Source organism: Bombina bombina, chromosome 1, assembly GCF_027579735.1.
Source record: "Bombina bombina isolate aBomBom1 chromosome 1, aBomBom1.pri, whole genome shotgun sequence".
Lineage (NCBI taxonomy): Eukaryota > Metazoa > Chordata > Amphibia > Anura > Bombinatoridae > Bombina > Bombina bombina.
The window spans coordinates 1,031,587,346-1,031,612,482 of record NC_069499.1 but is presented as its reverse complement, the minus strand read 5'-3'; the positions used below and the strand labels follow the sequence as shown (position 1 = coordinate 1,031,612,482).

Below are 25,137 nucleotides of genomic sequence, written 5' to 3'. Positions count from 1 at the left end.
AAGGAGGAGTCAAAGGTTTGTAAACAGGCTTGATTCTAACCAGAGCCTGAACAAAAGCTTGAACATCTGGCACAGCCGCCAGCTTTTTGTGAAGTAAAACAGATAAAGCAGAAATCTGTCCCTTCAAAGAACTTGCAGATAATCCTTTCTCCAAACCCTCTTGTAGAAAGGATAGAATCTTAGGAATTTTTACCTTGTTCCATGGGAATCCTTTAGATTCGCACCAACAGATATATTTTTTCCATATTTTATAGTAAATTTTTCTAGTTACAGGCTTTCTAGCCTGAATAAGAGTATCAATGACAGAATCTGAGAACCCACGCTTTGATAAAATCAAGCGTTCAATCTCCAAGCAGTCAGTTGGAGTGAGGCCAGATTCGGATGTTCGAACGGACCTTGAACAAGAAGGTCCTGTCTCAAAGGTAGCTTCCATGGTGGAGCCGATGACATATTCACCAGGTCTGCATACCAAGTTCTGCGTGGCCACGCAGGAGCTATCAAGATCACCGAAGCCCTCTCCTGATTGATCCTGGCTACCAGCCTGGGAATGAGAGGAAACGGTGGGAATACATAAGCTAGGTTGAAGGTCCAGGGCGCTACTAGTGCATCTACTAGAGTCGCCTTGGGATCCCTGGATCTGGACCCGTAGCAAGGAACCTTGAAGTTCTGACGAGACGCCATCAGATCCATGTCTGGAATGCCCCATAATTGAGTTAGTTGGGCAAAGATTTCCGGATGGAGTTCCCACTCCCCCGGATGAAATGTCTGACGACTCAGAAAATCCGCTTCCCAATTTTCCACTCCTGGGATGTGGATTGCAGACAAGTGGCAGGAGTGATTCTCCGCCCATTGAATTATTTTGGTCACTTCTTCCATCGCCAGGGAACTCCTTGTTCCCCCCTGATGGTTGATATATGCAACAGTCGTCATGTTGTCTGATTGAAACCTTATGAATTTGGCCTTTGCTAGTTGAGGCCAAGCCTTGAGGGCATTGAATATCGCTCTCAGTTCCAGAATGTTTATCGGGAGAAAAGATTCTTCCCGAGACCATAGACCCTGAGCTTTCAGGGGTTCCCAGACCGCGCCCCAGCCCACCAGACTGGCGTCGGTCGTGACAATGACCCACTCTGGTCTGCGGAAGCTCATCCCTTGTGACAGGTTGACCAGGGTCAGCCACCAACGGAGTGAATCTCTGGTCCTCTGATCTACTTGGATCGTCGGAGACAAGTCTGTATAATCCCCATTCCACTGTCTGAGCATGCACAGTTGTAATGGTCTTAGATGAATTCGCGCAAAAGGAACTATGTCCATTGCCGCAACCATCAAACCTATTACTTCCATGCACTGCGCTATGGAAGAAAGAAGAACAGAATGAAGTACTTGACAAGAGCTTAGAAGTTTTGATTTTCTGGCCTCTGTCAGAAAAATCTTCATTTCTAAGGAGTCTATTATTGTTCCCAAGAAGGGAACTCTTGTCGACGGGAATAGAGAACTTTTTTCTACATTCACTTTCCACCCGTGAGATCTGAGAAAGGCTAGGACAATGTCCGTATGAGCCTTTGCTTGTGGTAGAGACGACGCTTGAATCAGTATGTCGTCCAAGTAAGGTACTACTGCAATGCCCCTTGGCCTTAGCACCGCTAGAAGAGACCCTAGTACCTTTGTGAAAATTCTTGGAGCAGTGGCTAATCCGAATGGAAGTGCCACAAACTGGTAATGCTTGTCCAGAAAGGCGAACCTTAGGAACCGATGATGTTCCTTGTGGATAGGAATATGTAGATACGCATCCTTTAAATCCACCGTGGTCATGAATTGACCTTCCTGGATGGTAGGAAGAATTGTCTGAATGGTTTCCATTTTGAACGATGGAACCCTGAGAAATTTGTTTAGGATCTTGAGATCCAAAATTGGTCTGAATGTTCCCTCTTTTTTGGGAACTATGAACAGATTGGAGTAAAACCCCATCCCTTGTTCTCCTAATGGAACAGGATGAATCACTCCCATTTTTAACAGGTCTTCTACACAATGTAAGAATGCCTGTCTTTTTATTTGGTCTGAAGACAATTGAGACCTGTGGAACCTTCCCCTTGGGGGCAGTTCCTTGAATTCCAGGAGATAACCTTGAGAAACTATTTCTAGCGCCCAAGGATCCTGAACATCTCTTGCCCAAGCCTGAGCGAAGAGAGAGAGTCTGCCCCCCACCAGATCCGGTCCCGGATCGGGGGCCAACATCTCATGCTGTCTTAGTAGCGGGAGCAGGCTTCTTGGCCTGCTTACCTTTGTTCCAGCCTTGCATCAGTCTCCAGGCTGGCTTGGTTTGAGAAGTATTACCCTCTTGCTTAGAGGATGTAGAATTTGAGGCTGGTCCGTTTCTGCGAAAGGGACGAAAATTTGGTTTATTTTTAGCCTTAAAAGACCTATCCTGAGGAAGGGCGTGGCCCTTACCCCCAGTGATGTCTGAAATAATCTCTTTCAAGTCAGGGCCAAACAGTGTTTTACCCTTGAAAGGGATGTTAAGCAATTTGGTCTTGGAGGACACATCCGCTGACCAAGACTTTAGCCAAAGCGCTCTGCGCGCCACAATAGCAAAACCTGAATTTTTCGCCGCTAATCTAGCTAATTGCAAAGTGGCGTCTAAGGTAAAAGAGTTAGCCAATTTAAGTGCTTGAACTCTGTCCATAACCTCCTCATAAGAAGATTCTTTATTGAGTGACTTTTCTAGTTCTTCGAACCAGAAACACGCTGCTGTAGTGACAGGAACAATGCATGAAATTGGTTGTAGAAGGTAACCTTGCTGAACAAACATCTTTTTAAGCAAACCCTCTAATTTTTTATCCATAGGATCTTTGAAAGCACAACTATCTTCTATAGGGATAGTAGTGCGTTTGTTTAGAGTAGAAACCGCCTCCTCGACCTTGGGGACTGTCTGCCATAAGTCCTTCCTGGGGTCGACCATAGGAAATAATTTCTTAAATATAGGGGGAGGGACAAAAGGTATGCCGGGCCTTTCCCATTCTTTATTTACAATGTCCGCCACCCGCTTGGGTATAGGAAAAGCTTCGGGGGGCACCGGGACCTCTAGGAACTTGTCCATCTTACATAATTTCTCTGGAATGACCAAATTGTCACAATCATCCAGAGTAGATAACACCTCCTTGAGCAGAGCGCGGAGATGTTCCAATTTAAATTTGAATGTAATAACATCTGGTTCAGCTTGTTGAGAAATTTTTCCTGAATCTGAAATTTCTCCCTCAGACAAAACCTCCCTGGCCCCTTCAGACTGGTGTAAGGGCATGTCAGAACCATTATCATCAGCGTCCTCATGCTCTACAGTATCTAAAACAGAGCAGTCGCGCTTTCGCTGATAAGTGGGCATTTTGGCTAAAATGTTTTTAATAGAATTATCCATTACAGCCGTTAATTGTTGCATAGTAAGGAGGATTGGCGCACTAGATGAACTAGGGACCTCCTGAGTGGGCAAGACTTGGGTAGACATAGAAGGAGATGATGCAGTAAAAATGCTTACTCCCCTCACTTAAGGAATCATTTTGGGCAACATTATTTTCAGTGGCATCATTGTCCCTACTTTGTTTATCACATTCATCACATATATTAAAATGGAGAGGAACCTTGGCTTGCGAACATACAGAACATCGTCTATCTGATTGTTCAGACATGTTAATAGGCATAAACTTGATAACAAAGCACAAAAAACGTTTTAAAATTAAACCGTTACTGTCACTTTAAATTTTAAACTGAACACACTTTATTACTGAATATGTGAAAAAGTATGAAGGAATTGTGCAAAATTCACCAAAATTTCACCACAGTGTCTTAAAGCCTTAAAAGTATTGCACACCAAATTTGAAAGCTTTAACTCTTAAAATAACGGAACCGGAGCCGTTTTTACATTTAACCCCTATACAGTCCCTGGTATCTGCTTTGCTGAGACCCAACCAAGCCCAGAGGGGAATACGATACCAAATGACGCCTTCAATAAGCTTTTTCAGTGGATCGGAGCTCCTCACACATGCATCTGCATGCCTTGCTTTCCAAAAACAACTGCGCATTAGTGGCGCGAAAATGAGGCTCTGCCTATGACTAGAAAAGGCCCCCAGTGAAAAAAGGTGTCCAATACAGTGCCTGCCGTTTTTTTAATACAATTCCCAAGATTAAAATAACTCTTTAAAGTTATAATCCATTAAATATGCTTATAAAGTAATCGTTTTAGCCCAGAAAAATGTCTACCAGTCTTTAAAGCCCTTGTGAAGCCCTTTATTCTTATATTTAAACTAAGAAAATGGCTTACCGGATCCCATAGGGAAAATGACAGCTTCCAGCATTACCAAGTCTTGTTAGAAATGTGTCATACCTCAAGCAGCAAAGTCTGCCCACTGTTTCCCCCAACTGAAGTTACTTCATCTCAACAGTCCTGTGTGGAAACAGCCATCGATTTTAGTAACGGTTGCTAAAATCATCTTCCTCTTACAAACAGAAATCTTCATCTCTATTCTGTTTCAGAGTAAATAGTACATACCAGCACTATTTTAAAATAACAAACTCTTGATTGAAGAATAAAACTACATTTAAACACCAAAAAACTCTAAGCCATCTCCGTGGAGATGTTGCCTGTGCAACGGCAAAGAGAATGACTGGGGAAGGCGGAGCCTAGGAGGGATCATGTGACCAGCTTTGCTGGGCTCTTTGCCATTTCCTGTTGGGGAAGAGAATATCCCACAAGTAAGGATGACGCCGTGGACCGGACACACCTATGTTGGAGAAACACTTAACTATCAAGATTAAGTTCTACTATTACAGTTTTACAAAAAAAAACAACCTATCCTCTTAGGGGAAACTAAAATAATGCTTTTCCAGGATTTTTCAGCTGAAACATCAGCTAAGAGGAGGGAGCTGGCCCCAGTCTGCACTAGATTAATAAATCAAGGATATCGAGCCACCATCATTTATCCAGCCAGACTGAAAATTATAATAGAGAACCAGACACATTTTTTTGACTCAGCCAGGGAGGCAGAAAAATTCATAAGTCAATCCTCTGCTCCAGATCAAGGGCTAAGACCACAGGCAATGACTAATACCTAAGCATATTTTGCTAAACCTGAGTTAAATTCTTTTCTTCTTCTTTTTTTTTATGGCAGCTTATCATAAGGATGGTAAACGAGGCCCTCGGTGGTCCTCGGTTGTGTTTCTGTGTTTTTGTTTGTTCCCTTTTTTATTTTTTTTTCTCTCATTATTTAAAATGAAATTTTTCTCTTTTTCTTCTTTTCTCCCTCATGATAAATTAGATGGCCAACACGATAGATTCAAATTGACCTCTTGGAATATTGGGGGTATTACCTCCCCGATTAAACGCAAAACAATAATAGCATATTTAAGAAAAATTCAAACTGATATTGCCTTTATACAGGAAACCCACCTAAAGACAGAAGAATTACTAAAACTCAAATGTTCATGGGTTAAGGAAGTTTTATTTTCACCTAGCAAACAGAGAAAGGGAGGAGTAGCAATTCTTCTGGGGAAAAAGCTAAATTATCAAATTCTTCATACAAAAAATGACTCTGAGGGAAGGTTTCTTATGGTAAAAATTAAGATTGATAAAGTAATATACACATTATGTAACATCTATGCCCCTAATGTTATTAATTGGTCTTTTTGGGAAACATTACAGGCAGACATTATGATCTATAAAGAGGGTTACCTGATAGTTGCAGGGGACTTTAATATGGCACCCCAATATCCCTTAGATAGATTAAGACAACAACCATTGGCCCCCAGAACTAAAAGAGATAATATTGAATCAAAATTGTTTAACAGACTTTTTCAAAACCTTGGGGTTAGGGATATCTGGAGGTCACAAAAACAGAATTTATGCTTACCTGATAAATTACTTTCTCCAACGGTGTGTCCGGTCCACGGCGTCATCCTTACTTGTGGGATATTCTCTTCCCCAACAGGAAATGGCAAAGAGCCCAGCAAAGCTGGTCACATGATCCCTCCTAGGCTCCGCCTACCCCAGTCATTCGACCGACGTAAAGGAGGAATATGCATAGGAGAAATCATATGATACCGTGGTGACTGTAGTTAGAGAAAATAATTCATCAGACCTGATTAAAAAACCAGGGCGGGCCGTGGACCGGACACACCGTTGGAGAAAGTAATTTATCAGGTAAGCATAAATTCTGTTTTCTCCAACATAGGTGTGTCCGGTCCACGGCATCATCCTTACTTGTGGGAACCAATACCAAAGCTTTAGGACACGGATGAAGGGAGGGAGCAAATCAGGTCACCTAGATGGAAGGCACCACGGCTTGCAAAACCTTTCTCCCAAAAATAGCCTCTGAAGAAGCAAAAGTATCAAATTTGTAAAATTTGGCAAAAGTGTGCAGTGAAGACCAAGTCGCTGCCTTACATATCTGGTCAACAGAAGCCTCGTTCTTGAAGGCCCATGTGGAAGCCACAGCCCTAGTGGAATGAGCTGTGATTCTTTCAGGAGGCTGCCGTCCGGCAGTCTCATAAGCCAATCGGATGATGCTTTTAAGCCAAAAAGAAAGAGGTAGAAGTTGCTTTTTGACCTCTCCTTTTACCAGAATAAACAACAAACAAAGAAGATGTTTGTCTGAAATCCGTTGTAGCCTCTAAATAGAATTTTAGAGCACGAACTACATCCAAATTGTGTAACAAACGTTCCTTCTTTGAAACTGGATTCGGACACAAAGAAGGTACAACTATCTCCTGGTTAATATTTTTGTTAGAAACAACTTTCGGAAGAAAACCAGGCTTAGTACGCAAAACCACCTTATCTGCATGGAACACCAGATAAGGAGGAGAACACTGCAGAGCAGATAATTCTGAAACTCTTCTAGCAGAAGAAATTGCAACCAAAAACAAAACTTTCCAAGATAGTAACTTAATATCTACGGAATGTAAGGGTTCAAACGGAACCCCTTGAAGAACTGAAAGAACTAAATTTAGACTCCAAGGAGGAGTCAAAGGTCTGTAAACAGGCTTGATTCTAACCAGAGCCTGAACAAAAGCTTGAACATCTGGCACAGCTGCCAGCTTTTTGTGAAGTAAAACAGATAAAGCAGAGATCTGTCCCTTCAGAGAACTTGCAGATAATCCTTTCTCCAAACCTTCTTGTAGAAAGGATAGAATCTTAGGAATTTTTATCTTGTTCCATGGGAATCCTTTAGATTCAAACCAACAGATATATTTTTTCCATATTTTATGGTAAATTTTCCTAGTTACAGGCTTTCTAGCCTGAATAAGAGTATCTATGACAGAATCTGAAAACCCACGCTTTGATAAAATCAAGCGTTCAATCTCCAAGCAGTCAGTTGGAGGGAAACCAGATTCGGATGTTCGAATGGACCTTGAACAAGAAGGTCCTGTCTCAAAGGTAGCTTCCATGGTGGAGCCGATGACATATTCACCAGGTCTGCATACCAAGTCCTGCGTGGCCACGCAGGAGCTATCAAGATCACCGAAGCCCTCTCCTGATTGATCCTGGCTACCAGCCTGGGAATGAGAGGAAACGGTGGGAATACATAAGCTAGGTTGAAGGTCCAAGGCGCTACTAGTGCATCCACTAGAGTCGCCTTGGGATCCCTGGACCTGGACCCGTAACAAGGAACCTTGAAGTTCTGACGAGAAGCCATCAGATCCATGTCTGGAATGCCCCATAATTGAGTTATTTGGGCAAAGATTTCCGGATGGAGTTCCCACTCCCCCGGATGGAAGGTCTGACGACTCAGAAAATCCGCTTCCCAATTTTCCACTCCTGGGATGTGGATTGCAGACAAGTGGCAGGAGTGATCCTCCGCCCATTGAATTATCTTGGTCACTTCCTCCATCGCCAGGGAACTCCTTGTTCCCCCCTGATGGTTGATATATGCAACAGTCGTCATGTTGTCTGATTGAAACCTTATGAATTTGGCCTTTGTTAGATGAGGCCAAGCTTTGAGAGCATTGAATATCGCTCTCAGTTCCAGAATGTTTATCGGGAGAAGAGATTCTTCCCGAGACCATAGACCCTGAGCTTTCAGGGGTTCCCAGACCGCGCCCCAGCCCACCAGGCTGGCGTCGGTCGTGACAATTACCCACTCCGGTCTGCGGAAGCTCATTCCCTGTGACAGATTGTCCAGGGTCAGCCACCAACGGAGTGAATCTCTGGTCTTTTGATCTACTTGAATCGTCGGAGACAAGTCTGTATAATCCCCATTCCACTGTCTGAGCATGCACAGTTGTAATGGTCTTAGATGAATTCGTGCAAAAGGAACTATGTCCATTGCCGCAACCATCAAACCTATTACTTCCATGCACTGCGCTATGGAAGGAAGAAGAACAGAATGAAGTACTTGACAAGAGCTTAGAAGTTTTGATTTTCTGACCTCTGTCAGAAAGATCTTCATTTCTAAGGAATCTATTATTGTTCCCAAGAAGGGAACTCTTGTAGACGGGGACGGAGAACTTTTTTCTATGTTCACTTTCCACCCGTGAGATCTGAGAAAGGCTAGGACAATGTCCGTATGAGCCTTTGCTTTTGACAGAGACGACGCTTGAATCAGGATGTCGTCCAAGTAAGGTACTACTGCAATGCCCCTTGGTCTTAGCACCGCTAGAAGGGACCCTAGTACCTTTGTGAAAATCCTTGGAGCAGTGGCTAATCCGAATGGAAGTGCCACAAACTGGTAATGCTTGTCCAGAAAGGCGAACCTTAGGAACCGATGATGTTCCTTGTGGATAGGAATATGTAGGTACGCATCCTTTAAATCCACCGTGGTCATGAATTGACCTTCCTGGATGGTAGGAAGGATCGTTCGAATGGTTTCCATTTTGAACGATGGAACCCTGAGAAATTTGTTTAGAATCTTGAGATCTAAAATTGGTCTGAATGTTCCCTCTTTTTTGGGAACTATGAACAGGTTGGAGTAAAACCCCATCCCTTGTTCTCCTAATGGAACTGGATGAATCACTCCCATTCTTAACAGGTCTTCTACACAATGTAAGAATGCCTGTCTTTTTATTTGGTTTGAAGATAATTGAGACCTGTGGAACCTTCCCCTTGGGGGTAGTTCCTTGAATTCCAGGAGATAACCTTGAGAAACTATTTCTAGCGCCCAAGGATCCTGAACATCTCTTGCCCAAGCCTGAGCAAAGAGAGAAAGTCTGCCCCCCACCAGATCCGGTCCCGGATCGGGGGCCAACACTTCATGCTGTTTTGGTAGCAGTGGCAGGTTTCTTGGCCTGCTTACCCTTGTTCCAGCCTTGCATCGGTCTCCAGGCTGGTTTGGTTTGAGAAGTATTACCCTCTTGCTTAGAGGGTGTAGAATTTGAGGCTGGTCCGCTTCTGCGAAAGGGACGAAAATTTGGCTTATTTTTAGCTTTAAAAGACCTATCCTGAGGAAGGGCGTGGCCCTTTCCCCCAGTGATGTCTGAAATAATCTCTTTCAAGTTAGGGCCAAACAGTGTTTTACCCTTGAAAGGGATGTTAAGCAATTTGGTCTTGGAGGACACATCCGCTGACCAAGACTTTAGCCAAAGCGCTCTGCGCGCCACAATAGCAAACCCTGAATTTTTCGCCGCTAATCTAGCTAATTGCAAAGTGGCGTCTAAAATAAAAGAGTTAGCCAATTTAAGTGCTTGAACTCTGTCCATAACCTCCTCATACGAAGATTCTTTATTGAGCGACTTCTCTAGTTCTTCGAACCAGAAACACGCTGCTGTAGTGACAGGAACAATGCATGAGATTGGTTGTAGAAGGTAACCTTGCTGAACAAACATCTTTTTAAGCAAACCCTCTAATTTTTTATCCATAGGATCTTTGAAAACACAACTATCTTCTATAGGGATAGTAGTGCGTTTGTTTAGAGTAGAAACCGCCCCCTCGACCTTGGGGACTGTCTGCCATAAGTCCTTTCTGGGGTCGACCATAGGAAATAATTTCTTAAATATAGGGGGAGGAACAAAAGGTATGCCGGGCCTTTCCCATTCCTTATTTACAATGTCCGCCACGCGCTTGGGTATAGGAAAAGCATCGGGGGGCACCGGGACCTCTAGGAACTTGTCCATCTTACATAATTTCTCTGGAATGACCAAATTGTCACAATCATCCAGAGTAGATAATACCTCCTTAAGCAGTGCGCGGAGATGTTCTAATTTAAATTTAAAAGTAATAACATCAGGTTCAGCTTGTTGAGAAATTTTTCCTGAATCTGAAATTTCTCCCTCAGACAAAACCTCCCTCCTGGCCCCTTCAGATTGGTGTGAGGGTATGTCAGAACAATTATCATCAGCGTCCTCTTGCTCTTCAGTATTTAAAACAGAGCAATCGCGCTTTCTCTGATAAGTGGGCATTTTGGATAAAATGTTTTTAATAGAATTATCCATTACAGCCGTTAATTGTTGCATAGTAATAAGTATTGGCGCACTAGATGTACTAGGGGCCTCTTGTGTGGGCATGACTGGTGTAGACACAGAAGGGGATGATGCAGTACCATGCTTACTCCCCTCACTTGAGGAATCATCTTGGGCAACATCATTATCAGTGGCATCATTGTCCCTACTTTGTTTGGACACTATGTCACAATCATCACATATATTTAAATGGGGAGAAACCTTGGCTTTCAAACATATAGAACATTGTTTATCTGATGGTTCAGACATGTTAACAGGCATAAACTTGATAATAAAGCACAAAAAACGTTTTAAAATAAAACCGTTACTGTCACTTTAAATTTTAAACTGAACACACTTTATTACTGAATATGTGAAAAAGTATGAAGGAATTGTTCAAAATTCACCAAAATTTCACCACAGTGTCTTAAAGCCTTAAAAGTATTGCACACCAAATTTGAAAGCTTTAACCCTTAAAATAACGGAACCGGAGCCGTTTTTACAATTAACCCCTATACAGTCCCAGGTATCTGCTTTGCTGAGACCCAACCAAGCCCAGAGGGGAATACGATACCAAATGACGCCTTCAATAAGCTTTTTCAGTGGTTCTTAGCTCCTCACACATGCATCTGCATGCCTTGCTCTCCAAAAACAACTGTGCATTAGTGGCGCAAAAATGAGGCTCTGCCTATGACTAGAAAAGGCCCCCAGTGAAAAAGGTGTCCAATACCATGCCTGCCGTTTTTTTAAAAACAATCCCCAAGATTATAAGCACTATTAATAGTTATAATCCATCAAATATGCTTAGAAAGTAATCGTATTAGCCCAAAAATATGTCTACCAGTCTTTAAAGCCCTTATGAAGCCCTTTATTCTTTTACTTAACTAAGAAAATGGCTTACCGGATCCCATAGGGAAAATGACAGCCTTCCAGCATTACAAAGTCTTGTTAGAAATGTGGCCAGTCATACCTCAAGCAGTAAAGTCTGCCCACTGTTTCCCCCAACTGAAGTTACTTCATCTCAACAGTCCTGTGTGGAAACAGCCATCGATTTTAGTAACGGTTGCTAAAATCATCTTCCTCTTACAAACAGAAATCTTCATCTCTTTTCTGTTTCAGAGTAAATAGTACATACCAGCACTATTTTAAAATAACAAACTCTTGATTGAAGGATAAAAACTACATTTAAACACCAAAAAACTCTTAACCATCTCCGTGGAGATGTTGCCTGTGCAACGGCAAAGAGAATGACTGGGGTAGGCGGAGCCTAGGAGGGATCATGTGACCAGCTTTGCTGGGCTCTTTGCCATTTCCTGTTGGGGAAGAGAATATCCCACAAGTAAGGATGACGCCGTGGACCGGACACACCTATGTTGGAGAAATCCGGACTTAAGGGATTACACATGCCTTTCCAAGGCGCATAAATCACTTTCAAGGGTAGATCATCTTCTCTTGGACGAAGAATTATGTAAAACGAGAGTAATAGCAGGAATTCTTCCTATATGTATCTCTGACCACGCCCCTATCTTCTTGGAGTTCCAAGCTAGTGACCCCACTACTAGAAGTAATCTATTTAATTTCCCATCTTACTTAGCCATGGATCTCAAATTTAAGAATTGGGTAAAACTTAAGTTAGAAGAATATATCTTTCAATCAGGACTATATCAATCGTCCCACCATTTTTTGGGAGACAGCAAAAGCAGTGATCAGAGGTGAGATCCTGGCATATTGTATTAGGAGGACAAAGAAATTGAAATTTAGGGAGAAGGAAATCTTAAAAGCAGTATCTAGTACATACAATTGTTATCTTCTACAAAAAACAACCAGCACCTGGGAACGATACACCCAGGCGCTGAAAGATAGAGATACTTTTCTTCTCTATAAAACTTCTCAGAAGGATCTGAGATTTCAAGCTAAACTCTACAGATATGGTAGTAAATCGGGTAAACTTTTAGCAAGATTAGTTAAAAAAGATAAAGAGGTTTCCCTAATTGACTCCCTATTTGAAGATGGTAAACTGATAACAAAAATGGACGATATATCACAGATATTTTCATCCTATTATAAAGATTTATATTCTTTGAAAAACTCAAATATACCTGCTCGCAAAGATTTTTGGAGTAAGATTGTATCCTCATCACTATTACCTGACCAGATTGAAAATCTGAATCTCCCGATTACTGAAACGGAGGTATCAAGAGCAATTCAAGACTTATCTTTGAATAAAGCTCCAGGCCCAGATGCCCTCCCCAACGAATTTTATAAAATTGCAATGTTAACAATTTTGCCATATCTAACTTCATTATATAACGACATATATACAAAGGGTAACCCCCCTTCTCCTAATTTTGCAGCCTCTTGCACTACTTTGATCCTTAAGCAAGGCAAGGACCCAAAGAGGAAGGAGTCATATAGACCCATAGCCTTGCTTAATTCAGATTACAAGATTCTTACCACCATTTTGGCCTTGAGGCTTCAAACAATTCTTCCTGGCGTTATTCACAATGACCAAGCGGGCTTTATGTCCAAGCGTAATTCTTCAGCTAAGATAAGAGAATTGCTTCTTACTATTGACTTTTTCAGTACTAGGGAGAGTTTGGGGGCTGGAGGGCAGGGGGTCACCCCTGATCTAGCAGTTATAGCTATAGATGCCGAGAAGGCTTTTGATTCGATACACCATTATCATTTAATTCATTCCTTGCAACATTTCGGTTTCTATGGCAAATTCCTCAACTTTGTTAATAATCTTTATAATGTAGCTTCTACAAAAATGTTAATTAATGGTTCGACTTCTTCAGATATTTGGCTTAAAAGAGGAACTCGACAGGGGTGCCCTCTCTCTCCACTCCTCTTTAACGTTTCTATTGAACCCTTGGCCATATGCATTAGGCAACAGCTGGAGGGGATTAAGATCGGTACGGAAGAGCTGAAAATTGCTCTGTACGCCGATGATATTCTTATTTATATGTCTAATAGTGTTAACAATATTCCTAAACTTATATCTATCATTGAACAATTTGGTTCTTTCTCTGGGTACAGAGTGAATACCACAAAATCGGAACTTATGTGGATCAAACCCCCCAAGGAACCCATGCTAAACATACCCTTCAAAATAGTCTCCAGAGCTTTTAAATATCTAGGGATAATGATTTCATCTAGTCCAGAAAAATGGTATAACCTCAACATTACCCCAGTACTTAATAGAGTTATGAAGATTTTTAAAAATTGGCAGAATCTCCCCCTCTCTTTGTCAGGCCGTATAGCCTTATATAAAATGATTTGTCTTCCCAAAATTTTATATGTATTACAAAATACTTCACTGATCATAAGGGGAAGAGATTTGACAATATTTAACACTTCCCTGAGAAAATTCCTGTGGCAAAATAAAAAAACCAGAATTTCCTTACTTAAACTTTCTCTCCCCAGAGAACTCGCAGGCCTGGCTTTACCAGATTTAAAACTCTATAATTATGCCTTTTTACTACGTTTAATTATGGACTGGGTATATGAGAGAGACTACGTTACTAATAATAATCTAGAAAGGAACATAACACATCCATATCTTCCTTTAGCAATTATTCACTGTAATGCTGCTCAATTATCAAAGGAGGTGAAAAAGATGAGAACAATCTATAGCCCCCTTCAAGCCTGGTGGAAAGTGTGTAAACTCTTAGGTGTTGAATATAGGGTCTCTAAATTCATGCCACTATCAGGTAACCCTCAATTTCAAGCGGGATTTCAATTTTCACCTTTCCAGAGATGGCATAAGGTAGGTTTAAGTAAGGTCTCTCAGTTACTAGATTTTGAAAGGTCATGCATAATAACCTTTGGCTCATTGAGAGCGGAATATATTCTTCCTCAAAAAGATTTCTTTGCGTACTTACAAGCAAGGCATTTTGTTTCTAATATAATAAGTACTTACGGCTGGAATTGGTCCCAGGGGCCCATAGAGAAATGGCTTATCTTAGCTAAATCTGGTATTTCAATTTCAACCAGTTATACAGATTTGAGCTCTATAAAAAGGAGCCTCTAATCTGGAAAAGATCTCCACTAACTGGGCTCCTGCTTTAAGGCAAAGTCATATAGAGACTAGCTGCATCCAATTCTCAATTGCGGAAACTAAACGAGTCACTCTTTCTTCCACATGGAGAGAATCTCACGTTAAATTATTATTAATTACTTTTTTTACTCCAGAAAAGGGAGCGCGGTATGGTAATTTTAAATTTAGCTCTTGCCCTAAATGTTCTCTCCCTTCTGCTAATCTTATACATATGTTTTGGGAATGCCCAAAGCTGCAACAATTCTGGTCTAAACTACAATACTGGCTTAACACTATTTTAGGAACCTCCTCTTTGAGATTAGAGGTATCTCACATTATATTCTTACGGAAGGACTTAGAAGATCAGATAGGCAATACTAAAATTGTTAATATGGCCATATTAGCAGCCAGATATTTAATCCTTAGAAAATGGCGGGGAGGGACTGCCCCCAGTATTCCGGAGGTCAAAAATTGTCTAAAAAAACAATGTATCCTTGAGCAAATGGATACTAATTTAAATGAGGAACGAGAGGTCATTTCATTCTTTAAGAAGTGGGCATTTTTTATTAAATCTTTTCCTTCAAGTGAAATTGACCTCCTGATTCATCCATTTAGAAACTCAGAAATGGTGTTGTTGGGCATTTGGTAATTCACTTACTCTCCCTCCTTGTTTATTTTCTCCCTTCTTTTCCCCTTTTTCTTTCTTTTTTTTTTTTTTTTGTTCGTTTGTCTGTTTGTTTGTTGATTGTTATTTGCTGTTGGGTTCACCCCAGTTAAGGATGAGGATTGCCGATAAAATAATAAGACATAAGTTATTGACAGTTCTTAACTGGATGTATTTTAAGTTATAGGGGGAAAGTAAAACCTCTCCAACAGGTGATCATTTAATTGAGTGGAATAAACACTGAATTTCAGTATTAGGCAGGTTAGCCTAACATAAGGTATACTTCTTTCTTTGTTGTTTTTTTTCTTTGTTTTTTTTTTTCTCTCACTATCAATATTTTCAGTTACCTTGCAAGCATTTAGTGAGATACTGCACTAAGTTAACTAAGCTGTATTTGTTTTTGTTGTATTGTTTATTCCTCTGTGTCTACAGTTGGTCGCATGAATTTGTTTAACCTGTTGGATATTAAATAAAGGAAAAAAAAAAAAAAAAAAAAAAAAAAGGGGGGAAGGTAGCATGATAAATAATATACAGGGAGAAGGCCGAGGTACTAAACCAGTTTTTTTCTTCAGTATACACAAGAGAGGAACAATTGGATGATACTTTGGAACAAAATAGAACATGCCAGTCCATACCATTAACTGGGTTATGTTTAGAGGATATCAGGAAAAAACTGGATAATATTAAGGTAAATAAAACTCCAGGCCCAGATGGAATACACCCAAGGGTGTTAAGGGAATTTAGCCCTGTTATAGACAAACCTCTACTCTTAATTTTTCAAGACTCATTATCCTCAGGCATGGTACCCCAGGATTGGCGTAAAGCTGATGTGGTGTCACTCTTCAAAAAGGGAAGCAGGGATGATCCAGGTAGCCATAGACCAGTTAGTCTGACATCAATAGTGGGGGAAGATATTTGAAGGGATAAGGGATTATATTGATGAGCATATTTGTGTAAACAAGATTATGAGTTCTAATCAGCATGGTTTTAGGAGAAATAGATCATGTCAAACTAATCTAATTAGATTCTACGAGGAAGTCAGTAAAACATATAGATAAAGGGGAATCAGTTGATGCGATATACTTAGATTTTGCAAAGGCATTTGATACAGTGCCACATGAGAGATTAATGCACAAAATTAAGGGACTGGGAATAGCTGAAAATGTTAGCTAATGGATAAATAACTGGATAAAAGATAGGGAGCAACGAGTAGTAGTAAATGGATCATACTCAGATTGGACAAGGTAATCAGTGGAGTCCCCCAGGGATCAGTACTGGGCCCCAATTATAAATGACTTGGAGCAAGGATTAAATAGCGACATCTCTATTTTTGCAGATACAAAGTTAAGTAATGTCATTAGGTCAGAGCAGGATGAACTTTCATTACAAAAAGGATCTGCAAAAATTAGAAGTATGGACAAGTAAATGGAAAATGAGATTTAATACGGAAAAATGCAAGGTTCTACATTTTGGAAGTAAAAATAAGCAGGCAACGTATTTTTTAAATGGGACAAAACTTAGCCAAACAGAGGAGGAAAGGGATTTGGGAGTAGTAATAGATAACAAGCTAAAGATGGGTGCACAATGCAGAGCAGCAGCTTCAAAGTCTAATAAGATACTAGCATGTATTGAAAGAGGCATTGATTCAAGGGAGGAAAGCATAATTCTGTCACTATATAAAGCCCTGGACACCTCACCTTGAGTATGGAGTGCAGTTCTGGGGACCGATCTCAAAAAAAGATATTGCAGAACTAGAAAAAGTTCAGAGAAGGGCCACAAAGCTAATAAGGGGATTGGAGAAATTAACCTATGATGAGAGGCTAGTCAAACTGGGTCTGTTTTCTTTAGAAAAAAAAGGCGCTTGAGAGGCGACATGATTACTTTATATAAATATATTCAAGGCCCATATTCAGAGATGGCAGAAGCTCTGTTTATTCCAAGAAAATAGTTTCTGACAAGAGGTCACAATATAACGTTGGAGAAAAGGAGATTTAATCTCCTGCAACAGAAACGTTTTTTCACTGTAAGAGCAATAAAATTGTGGAACTCATTACCAAAGGAGGTAGTGAATGCCAATACCCTAGATACATTTAAAAACAGTCTGGATACATTTCTGTTTATAAACAAAATTCATGGACATGATTGCTAGTATTAAATGAGTCGCCTTTTAGTGGGGTTATTTAAGCTTAACTGGAGCTTTTTGTAAGTATTTTAGATTTGTATAGGTTGAACACTATGGACTTTTGTCTTTTTTCAACCTTATCTACTATGTTACTATGTTACACCCATTGCTAACAGATGCATAAAATCCAGCACATAGCAATGAAATCTCCGAAGACAAACATTGGCAGTACTGAAGAGCTCAGTGACTTTAAACATGGCACTGTCTTAGGATGCCACAAGTCATTTTGTGAAATTTCTGCCATACTCTCTGGGTCATGGTCAACTGTGCTATTATTGTCAGTAAAAACTTCAAGGAGCAACAACAGTCCAGGAATAAAGTGGCAGACCACAGAAACTCACAGAGTAGGGCTGGAGTGCGCCTATAATCTGTTGCATCACTAAAGAGTTCCAAACTTCCACTGGAAGCAACATCAGCATCAGAACTGTGCTTTGGGAGCTTTCTGAAATGGGTTTTCAAGGCCAAGCAGCTGTACACAAACTTATCAACATGAACAATTCTAAGCAAAAGCACACTGCAACTGGACTCTGGAGCAGTGGAAATGTGTGCACTGTAATGACGAATCCTGTGTTACTATCTGGAAGTCAGATGGAAAAATCTAGGTGTGGTGAATGCCAGGAGAACACTACTTACTAGAATACATAGTGCTTACTGTAAAGTTTGGTTGAGGAGGGATAGTGGTCTGGGGCTTTTTTTCAGAGTTTGAGCTAGGTCCCTTACTTCCAGTGTAGGGACACATTATTGCTGCAGGATACAAACACATTTTAGTGCTTCCAATTTTGTGACAGCAGTTTGGGGGAGGTCATTTCTTGCTCCAGCATGACTGTGTACCTGTGCACACATCAAGGTCCATGAAGACAGGTTTGGTGTAGAGGAAATAGAGTGGCTTGCACAGAGGCCTGACCTCAACCCCAATGAAGACCTTTGTGATGAATTGGAACTAATATTGTGAGCCAGACGTTGTCGTCCAACATCAGTGTCTGACCTTCCCTAAAGTGGCTGTTATAGCCACAAAGGGGGCTTGGGCAACACACATATTAATGCCCATGGTTTTGGAATGGGATGTCCAGCCAGCTGATTTAGCTATGATAGTCAGGTGTACTTTTCACCATATGGTGTATGCTTATGGGTAATGTTACAGTTCACAACTGTCCTTGCGGATGATTTGGTCACAAATATATACAAAAGTATATGTCTGAATAGTGTGATTTCATATGCATGATACATACTGTTTTTTTGTTTAATGTCCCTTTGAATGGTATAGATTCCCAGGACTATAAGTTTACAATTTATGTGTGCCAAGAGCCGCTACTCTGGGATAATTAACCATTAAGAATCTAACTTACGCTTCTCCTTCTTCCTTTCTTCTCTTGATTGGAACCAGCTTCTTTCTTGTTGTGCAGATTCTGACTTTCCCCCTGTCTCCAACTTTTTTTTGGCCACACCGATCTAGGTGAAGAACACAGGTTGAAACATTTAACGAATAATTCAAATGGAGGTAGTTGTCATGATCATACTAACGTGTTGACAACCCCACCTGTGCCTCTGATTGCTGCATTTCTCTCTCTTCTCGCTCCAGTTGGAGTACAGCATAGACCTCTTTTTCCGACTTTTGAATTCTCTCTCGAAACTTGGAAATCACATCTAGCAAAATCATTAAAAAAAAATAAATAAAAAATACATAAAAATTACCCAACTTACCCAACTACACATTCTCAAAACCAATTCTGAAATCTGCAGTTAAAGGACACTATAGAGCAAAACTGACCTGCTCAAATTTGTTTCAGCATATCATTTTAGCACTAGAGACTCTGCAGTGGTTAAACACAGACTTGCAAAGTCATTTTAATAACAAATTAAAAAAAAAAAAAAAAAAAGATCTGAACAATAAAACAAAATGTTTGCTTACCTGATAAATTCCAAGTCCACGACGTCATTCCAATTACTAGTGGGATATTCAACTCCTGGCCAGCAGGAGGCGGCAAAGAGCACCCCAACAAAGCTGTTAAGTGTAATTTCCCTTACCCATAATCCCCAGTCATTCAGCCAAAGGACATGGAAAGGAAGAAAAACACAAGGGTGAAAAAGGTGCCTGAGGTTAACAAAAAAACAAACAAAAACTGCTGAATTGTAACTAAAAAGGGTGGGGTCGCGGACTCTCCATGTCCGAAAAGAAAGCAATTTATCAGGTTTTCTTTCCGATGACATGGAGAGTCGACGACGTCATTCCAATTACTAATACCCAAGCTAGAGGACACGGAATGAACAGGGAGAAAAAGGCAGGAGAACCTAAAAAGAAGGCATCACCGCTTAAAGAGCCTTTCTCCCAAAGGAAGCCTCAGCCGAGGCGAAAGTATAAAATTTCTAGAATTTTTAAAAAGTATGCAGAGAGGACCATGTTGCCGCCTTGCAAATCTGATCCACATAAGCTTCATTTTTGAAAGCCCAAGAAGAGGAGACAGCCCTAGTGGAGCCGTAATTCTCTCAGGAGGCTGCTGTCCAGCAGTCTCATAAGCCAAACGAATCAAACTTCTCAACCAAAGAAACAGAAGTAGCAGTAGCCTTCTGACCCTTACGTTTACCAGAGAAAACAACAAACAGGGTAGACGATTGCCTAAAATCTTTAGTAGCTTGCAAGTAGAATTTGAGAGCCCGCACAACATCCAAGTTTTGAGAAGGATTAGGACAAAAAGGAACAACAATTTCCTGATTAATGTTTCGATCCGACACTACCTTAGGAAGAAACCCCAATTTAGTACGAAGGACCGTCTTAGCAGCATAAAAAAACAAGGTACGGGGAAATCACACTGCAGAGCTGAAAGCTCAGACACCCTGCGAGCGGAAGAAATCGCAACAAGAAACAAAACCTTCCAGGACAACAGTTTAATATCAATAGCAGGCATTGGCTCAAGAACTAAATTGGAACTTTGGAACTTTAATAACTAAATTAAGGCTCCACAGGGGAGCAACACGTTTAAGCACAGGCCTGATTCTAACCAGGGCCTGTACAAATGCTTGAAGATCTGGTAGGTCTGCCAGATGTTTGCGCAAAAGGATAAAACATATATTTACACCAAATCTTATTTTAAATCTTGCAAGTATCCGGTTTTCGAACCGGAATGAAAGTTTCAATGACCGCTTCAGAAAAACCACGAAGAACTAGGCGTTCAATCTCCAAGCAGTTAGCTTCAGAGAATCTAGGTTTGGATGGAGGAAAGGACCCTGAAGGTCTTTCTTCAGAAGTATCCTCCAAGGAGGTAGAGATGACATCCTCACCAGATACGCGAACCAGATCCTGCGAGGCCATCCAGAAACACAGATACTCTCTCCTGTTTGAAACGTGCGATGACTCTTGGAAGGAGAGCGAACGGAGGAAACAGATAAGCCAGAGAAAACCTCCAAGGAACCGCTAGAGCATCTATCAGAACAGCCTGAGGATCTCTTTGGAACCTTGGCGTTTTGGCATGACACCATCAGATGCAACTCTGGAACCCCCCACTTGAGGGTTATCTGAGAGAACACTTCCAGATGGAGAGCCCACTCCCCAGGATGAAAGGTATGTCTGCTCAGAAAATATGCTTCCCAGTTGTCCACTCCTGGAATGTGGATGGCAGATAGGAGACAATTGTGGGCTTCCACCCACTGCAGAATTTGAGTCACCTCCTTCATGGTGAAGGAACTCGAGTCCCTCCCTGGTGGTTGATATAAGCCACTGAGGTGATGTTGTCCGATTGAAATCTTATAAAATCGGATCTATGAAAGCTGATGCCATGCTAAAAGGGCATTGAAGATAGCTCTCAACTCAAATATATTTATGGCAAGAGAGGACTCTTCCCAAGACCACAGGCCCTGCGCCTTTATATGTCCCCAAAACAGCAAACAGCCTGACATGCTTGCGCCCGTAGTTACAATTTCCCAGGAAGTTCTCCGAAAGCAAGTGCCCTGAGACACCATGAGTGTGTCTTGTCAGAGGGTCCAGATTTATCCTTTGAGTTAAATCTGAATGATCTCCGTTCCATTGATGGAGCATACAAAGCTGCAGCGGTCATAGATGGAACCAAGCAAAAGGAATAATGTTCATGGATGCCACCATCAGTTCAATCACCTCCATTGCATTGGGCCACAGATGGACGAAAAGGCAGACTGGAGAGAAAGGCAGGAAGCAAGAATGCTGACCTCTGTCAGAAAAAATCAATATGGACAGGGAAATCTATTATAGTACAAGCAAACTGTAAAGTGGCGCTTACCAAGTCCAGGGATCCGTGCCATCAGGCAGCGTTGTCTTCAGCGTAGGCACTTGTCTCCTCCATCTGACCTTTATTCCTGGAGCCCAGATTGACGCGCTTCCGGCGCACTCTGCAATCAGTAGAAACCAAGTGTACTTCCGGGCTACACAGGATGAAGGTCCCAAACAACTTCCACTAGAAAGCGGTGATAATCCAAGGAAAAGTGCAAAAATACCAGCCAAAAAAGTATAAAAAAGCAGTCTTTATCGGGGTACGTAGTAAAAACAAGTACAGAGCTGAAGCTCCATTAACAAGAGGTCAGGGCTACAGCTTAACAGACTGCAGATATGTTTCGCGTGGTTCTCCACGTTTGATCACTGCTTTTTGAAAGCTGCACGTCTGGCCTCCATTTAAAGGGGCCTCAATCAATTAAAATAAATAAGGTTAACCCTTTCCTACATGGATACAATTATTAAAAGGTACACAAACATTATAATAGAGAGTAAAAAGGGGACCCATATTCCGGAAAGTACAATATAAACTTTATAATATGTTAGAGATGACCTAAGATATATGAAATTACAAAAAGAAGTTGTCAACTATAGATTTTCTTAAATAAATAAATTCACATCACTTTCTTTATTGATGCCTTTGGGGTATCTGGTATTTAGTAGGAAGATCCATTTGGCTTCCTTATAACCGAGTTTGTACTCCCTATCTCCTCCACGCCTGTATAGAGACTAATGAAGCATCTCCCTGGTGCATACTTTTGAAATGTTTTGAGACTGGGGTGTCCCTATCTGGGTTCAATCTATTATAGTACCTAGGAAACCCACTTTGGTAGATGGAACAAGAGAACTTTTTTTCCAAATTCACCTTCCACCCATGGGAACGAAGAAAAAAGACAACAGTATCTCTGTATGAGATTGGGCTAGTTGAAACGATGACGCCTGAACCAAGTTGTCATCCAGATAAGGCGCCACAGCAAATCTTTGTGAACATTCTGGGAGCCGTGGCCAGACCAAAAGGAAGAGCAACAAATTGGAAGTGCTTGTCCAGAAAAGCAAACCTCATACTGATGGTGTTCCCTGTGAATGGGAACATAAGGGTATGCGTCCTTCAGGTCTATAGTTGTCAAACTAACCTTCCTGAATCAAAGGAAGAATGGAACGAATAGTTTGCATCTTGAAGGATGGAACCCTGAGGAATTTGTTGTGACACGAAGTCTAGAATGGGCCAAAAAGTTCCCTCCTTTTTGGGAGCCACAAATAGATTTGAATAGAACCTAGACCCCGTTCTTTTAGAGGGTCAGGAACAATAACTCCCAAAAAGTATAGGTCTTTTACAGTTTAAGAAGGCCTCCTTTATTTGGTTTGAGGATAGCCTTGACAAGAAAAATCTGCCCCGTGGAGGGCAAGACTTGAAAACCATTCTGTAACCCTGGGATACTAGATCACTGGACCCTGTGTGAATTACAATAATTTTCAATAAAACAAAATATTTTAACTTGTTTCAGACTCGGTGCTCCTAAACCCTTCTTTGAATCAAGACTTGAAACCCATTCTGTAACCCTGGGATACTATATCCACCTCCCAAGGCTCTGGGACATTGCATATCCAGGCTTGACGAAAAAGAGAAAGCCTGCCCCACACCTGATCCATACTGGAATCTGGGGTGTAACCTTCATGCTGATTTAGAGTCAGCGGAAGGCTTCTTGTTTTGTTTTCCCTTGCTCCAGGGCTGGTTGGATTTCCAAGTGGATTTGGGTTGATCTGGCTTTGAAGAGGAGGAGTTTTGTCCTTTAAAGTTACAAAAGGAACGAAAATAAGTCGGGCGACCTCCAGGTCTATTCTTCTTGTCCTGAGGTAGGAAAGCTCCCTTTCCACCAGTAATCTCTGAAATGATCTCCACTATACCAGGTCCAAACAGAGTCTTTCCCTTGTAAGGTAAAGCCAAAAGCTTGGCCTTAGAAGAGACATCGGCCAACCAAGATTTTAACCACAGAGCCCTTCGTGCTAGTACCGTGAAGCTAGACATCTTAGCTCCCAGACAAATTATCTGCATATTGGCATCACAGATAAAAGGTATTGGCCAATTTGAGAGCTTTGATCCTGTCTTGGATCTCCTCTATTGTAGTTTCCACTTTAATAAGATCAGACAATGCATTGCACCAATAAAATGCAGCTCCTGCAACCGTAGCAATACTCGCTGCAGGTTGCCACTGTAATCCCTGATGGATATACATCTTTTTTAAGCAAGCCTCTAAGCTTCTTGTCCATTGGGTCCTTAGAAAAGCAACTATCCTCTATAGCCAGAGTAGAAATAGCTCCTTCTACCTTAGCAACAGTGCGCCATGAATCACTAAGAGTCAGCAACAGGAAACATCTTCTTAAAAAACAGGGGAAGGGGAAAAAGGAACCCCTGGCTTATCCCATTCCTGTGCTATAATTTCAGACATCTTCCTAGGGACAGGAAAAACCTCTTCAGAAGATAAGGAATCATATACTATATCCAATTTAGAAGACTTTGTGGGATTGACAGCAACCAAAGGTTCAGACTCCTCTAAAGTAGCTAGGACCTCCTTCAATAGTAACCAGAGATGTACAAGCTTAAATCTAAAATTAATCTCTTCAGATTTAGAAGATTTTTCTGCTAAAGTGTCATCTGAGATCTCACCTTCAGAAGCTACTGAAGTATTGTCCTCATAAGACAACCGAGAGTGGCTAATGCAGTCCTAGAGTCAGAAGCCTTAGTAACAGGCAAATGATTAGATTTTCTCTTGCACTTAACAATGCAGGGAAAGCTGACAAAGCAGCCATTACTGCAGAGGAAACCTGAGAGGCAAAATCCCCAGGTAAATAAACACCCACAGGTTAATCGGACACAAAATGAGAAACAATTAATGCTTTGGACGTTTGAGGAGAAAGCTGAGGCATGTCACGCACAGCATTTTCCTGAGAGACACTTGGCACAGAAAGGAGTAACTTATCTTTAGAGTCTTTGATAAGCATGAGGAACTAAATTGCATTGGCAGGACAATTTGAGCCTCTAAACATAGTAAGCACTTGTCTACAGACATTGATTGATCTAAATCAGAATCCATTACTGTAGCCACAGAAAATTTTTATCAAAAAATTATTTAGGTTGAAAAACTCATTTAAATCACCACAAATTACCCCAGTAGCAATTGAAAAGGCAGACTTTACTGATGCTATACTGATCTTGCCTCTAACAATCCACTTAGATGCGATCAAGGTTCCGACTAGACGTGCGATGCATACGCACCACAAACTCACTGAGCTCCGTTCCGGAATAGCGGGCATCACGTGAGCGGGAGAAAAAAAAAACATTGCACCAAAAATTGCGAGCTAAAGAAAGAAGAAACGATACAACAACAACAACCACCACTGACTAACTCTGTCTTATAATATGCAGGTAAACAGGAAAGTGCTTAATATAGAAAACCGCTAAGCACAATCTCTTTCCTCTACCATGCAAAAATGTCCACTGCTTCACTAAAATTGCGCCGTTTGCAATGCAAAAGTCTCCAATAACATTTTGTGCCTACAATAAAGTTATACTTCACAGCCAAGTGCAAAACCTCTCTAACTGT

The 25,137-nt window shown here is 41.2% G+C and overlaps 1 protein-coding gene across 2 annotated transcripts in view; it reads right to left on the bottom strand.

The window, feature by feature from the left end:
* Positions 1-25,137, bottom strand: part of DDX27 (DEAD-box helicase 27) — an 86,925-nt gene that overhangs the window by 6,864 nt on the left and 54,924 nt on the right. For both annotated transcript variants that reach the window (XM_053719411.1, XM_053719447.1), the window contains exons 15-16: positions 18,836-18,942; positions 18,645-18,747 (exon numbers count right to left, since the gene is read on the bottom strand). In XM_053719411.1, the coding sequence (XP_053575386.1) occupies positions 18,645-18,747; positions 18,836-18,942 (210 nt within the window). The remainder of the gene's footprint in view (positions 1-18,644; positions 18,748-18,835; positions 18,943-25,137) is intronic.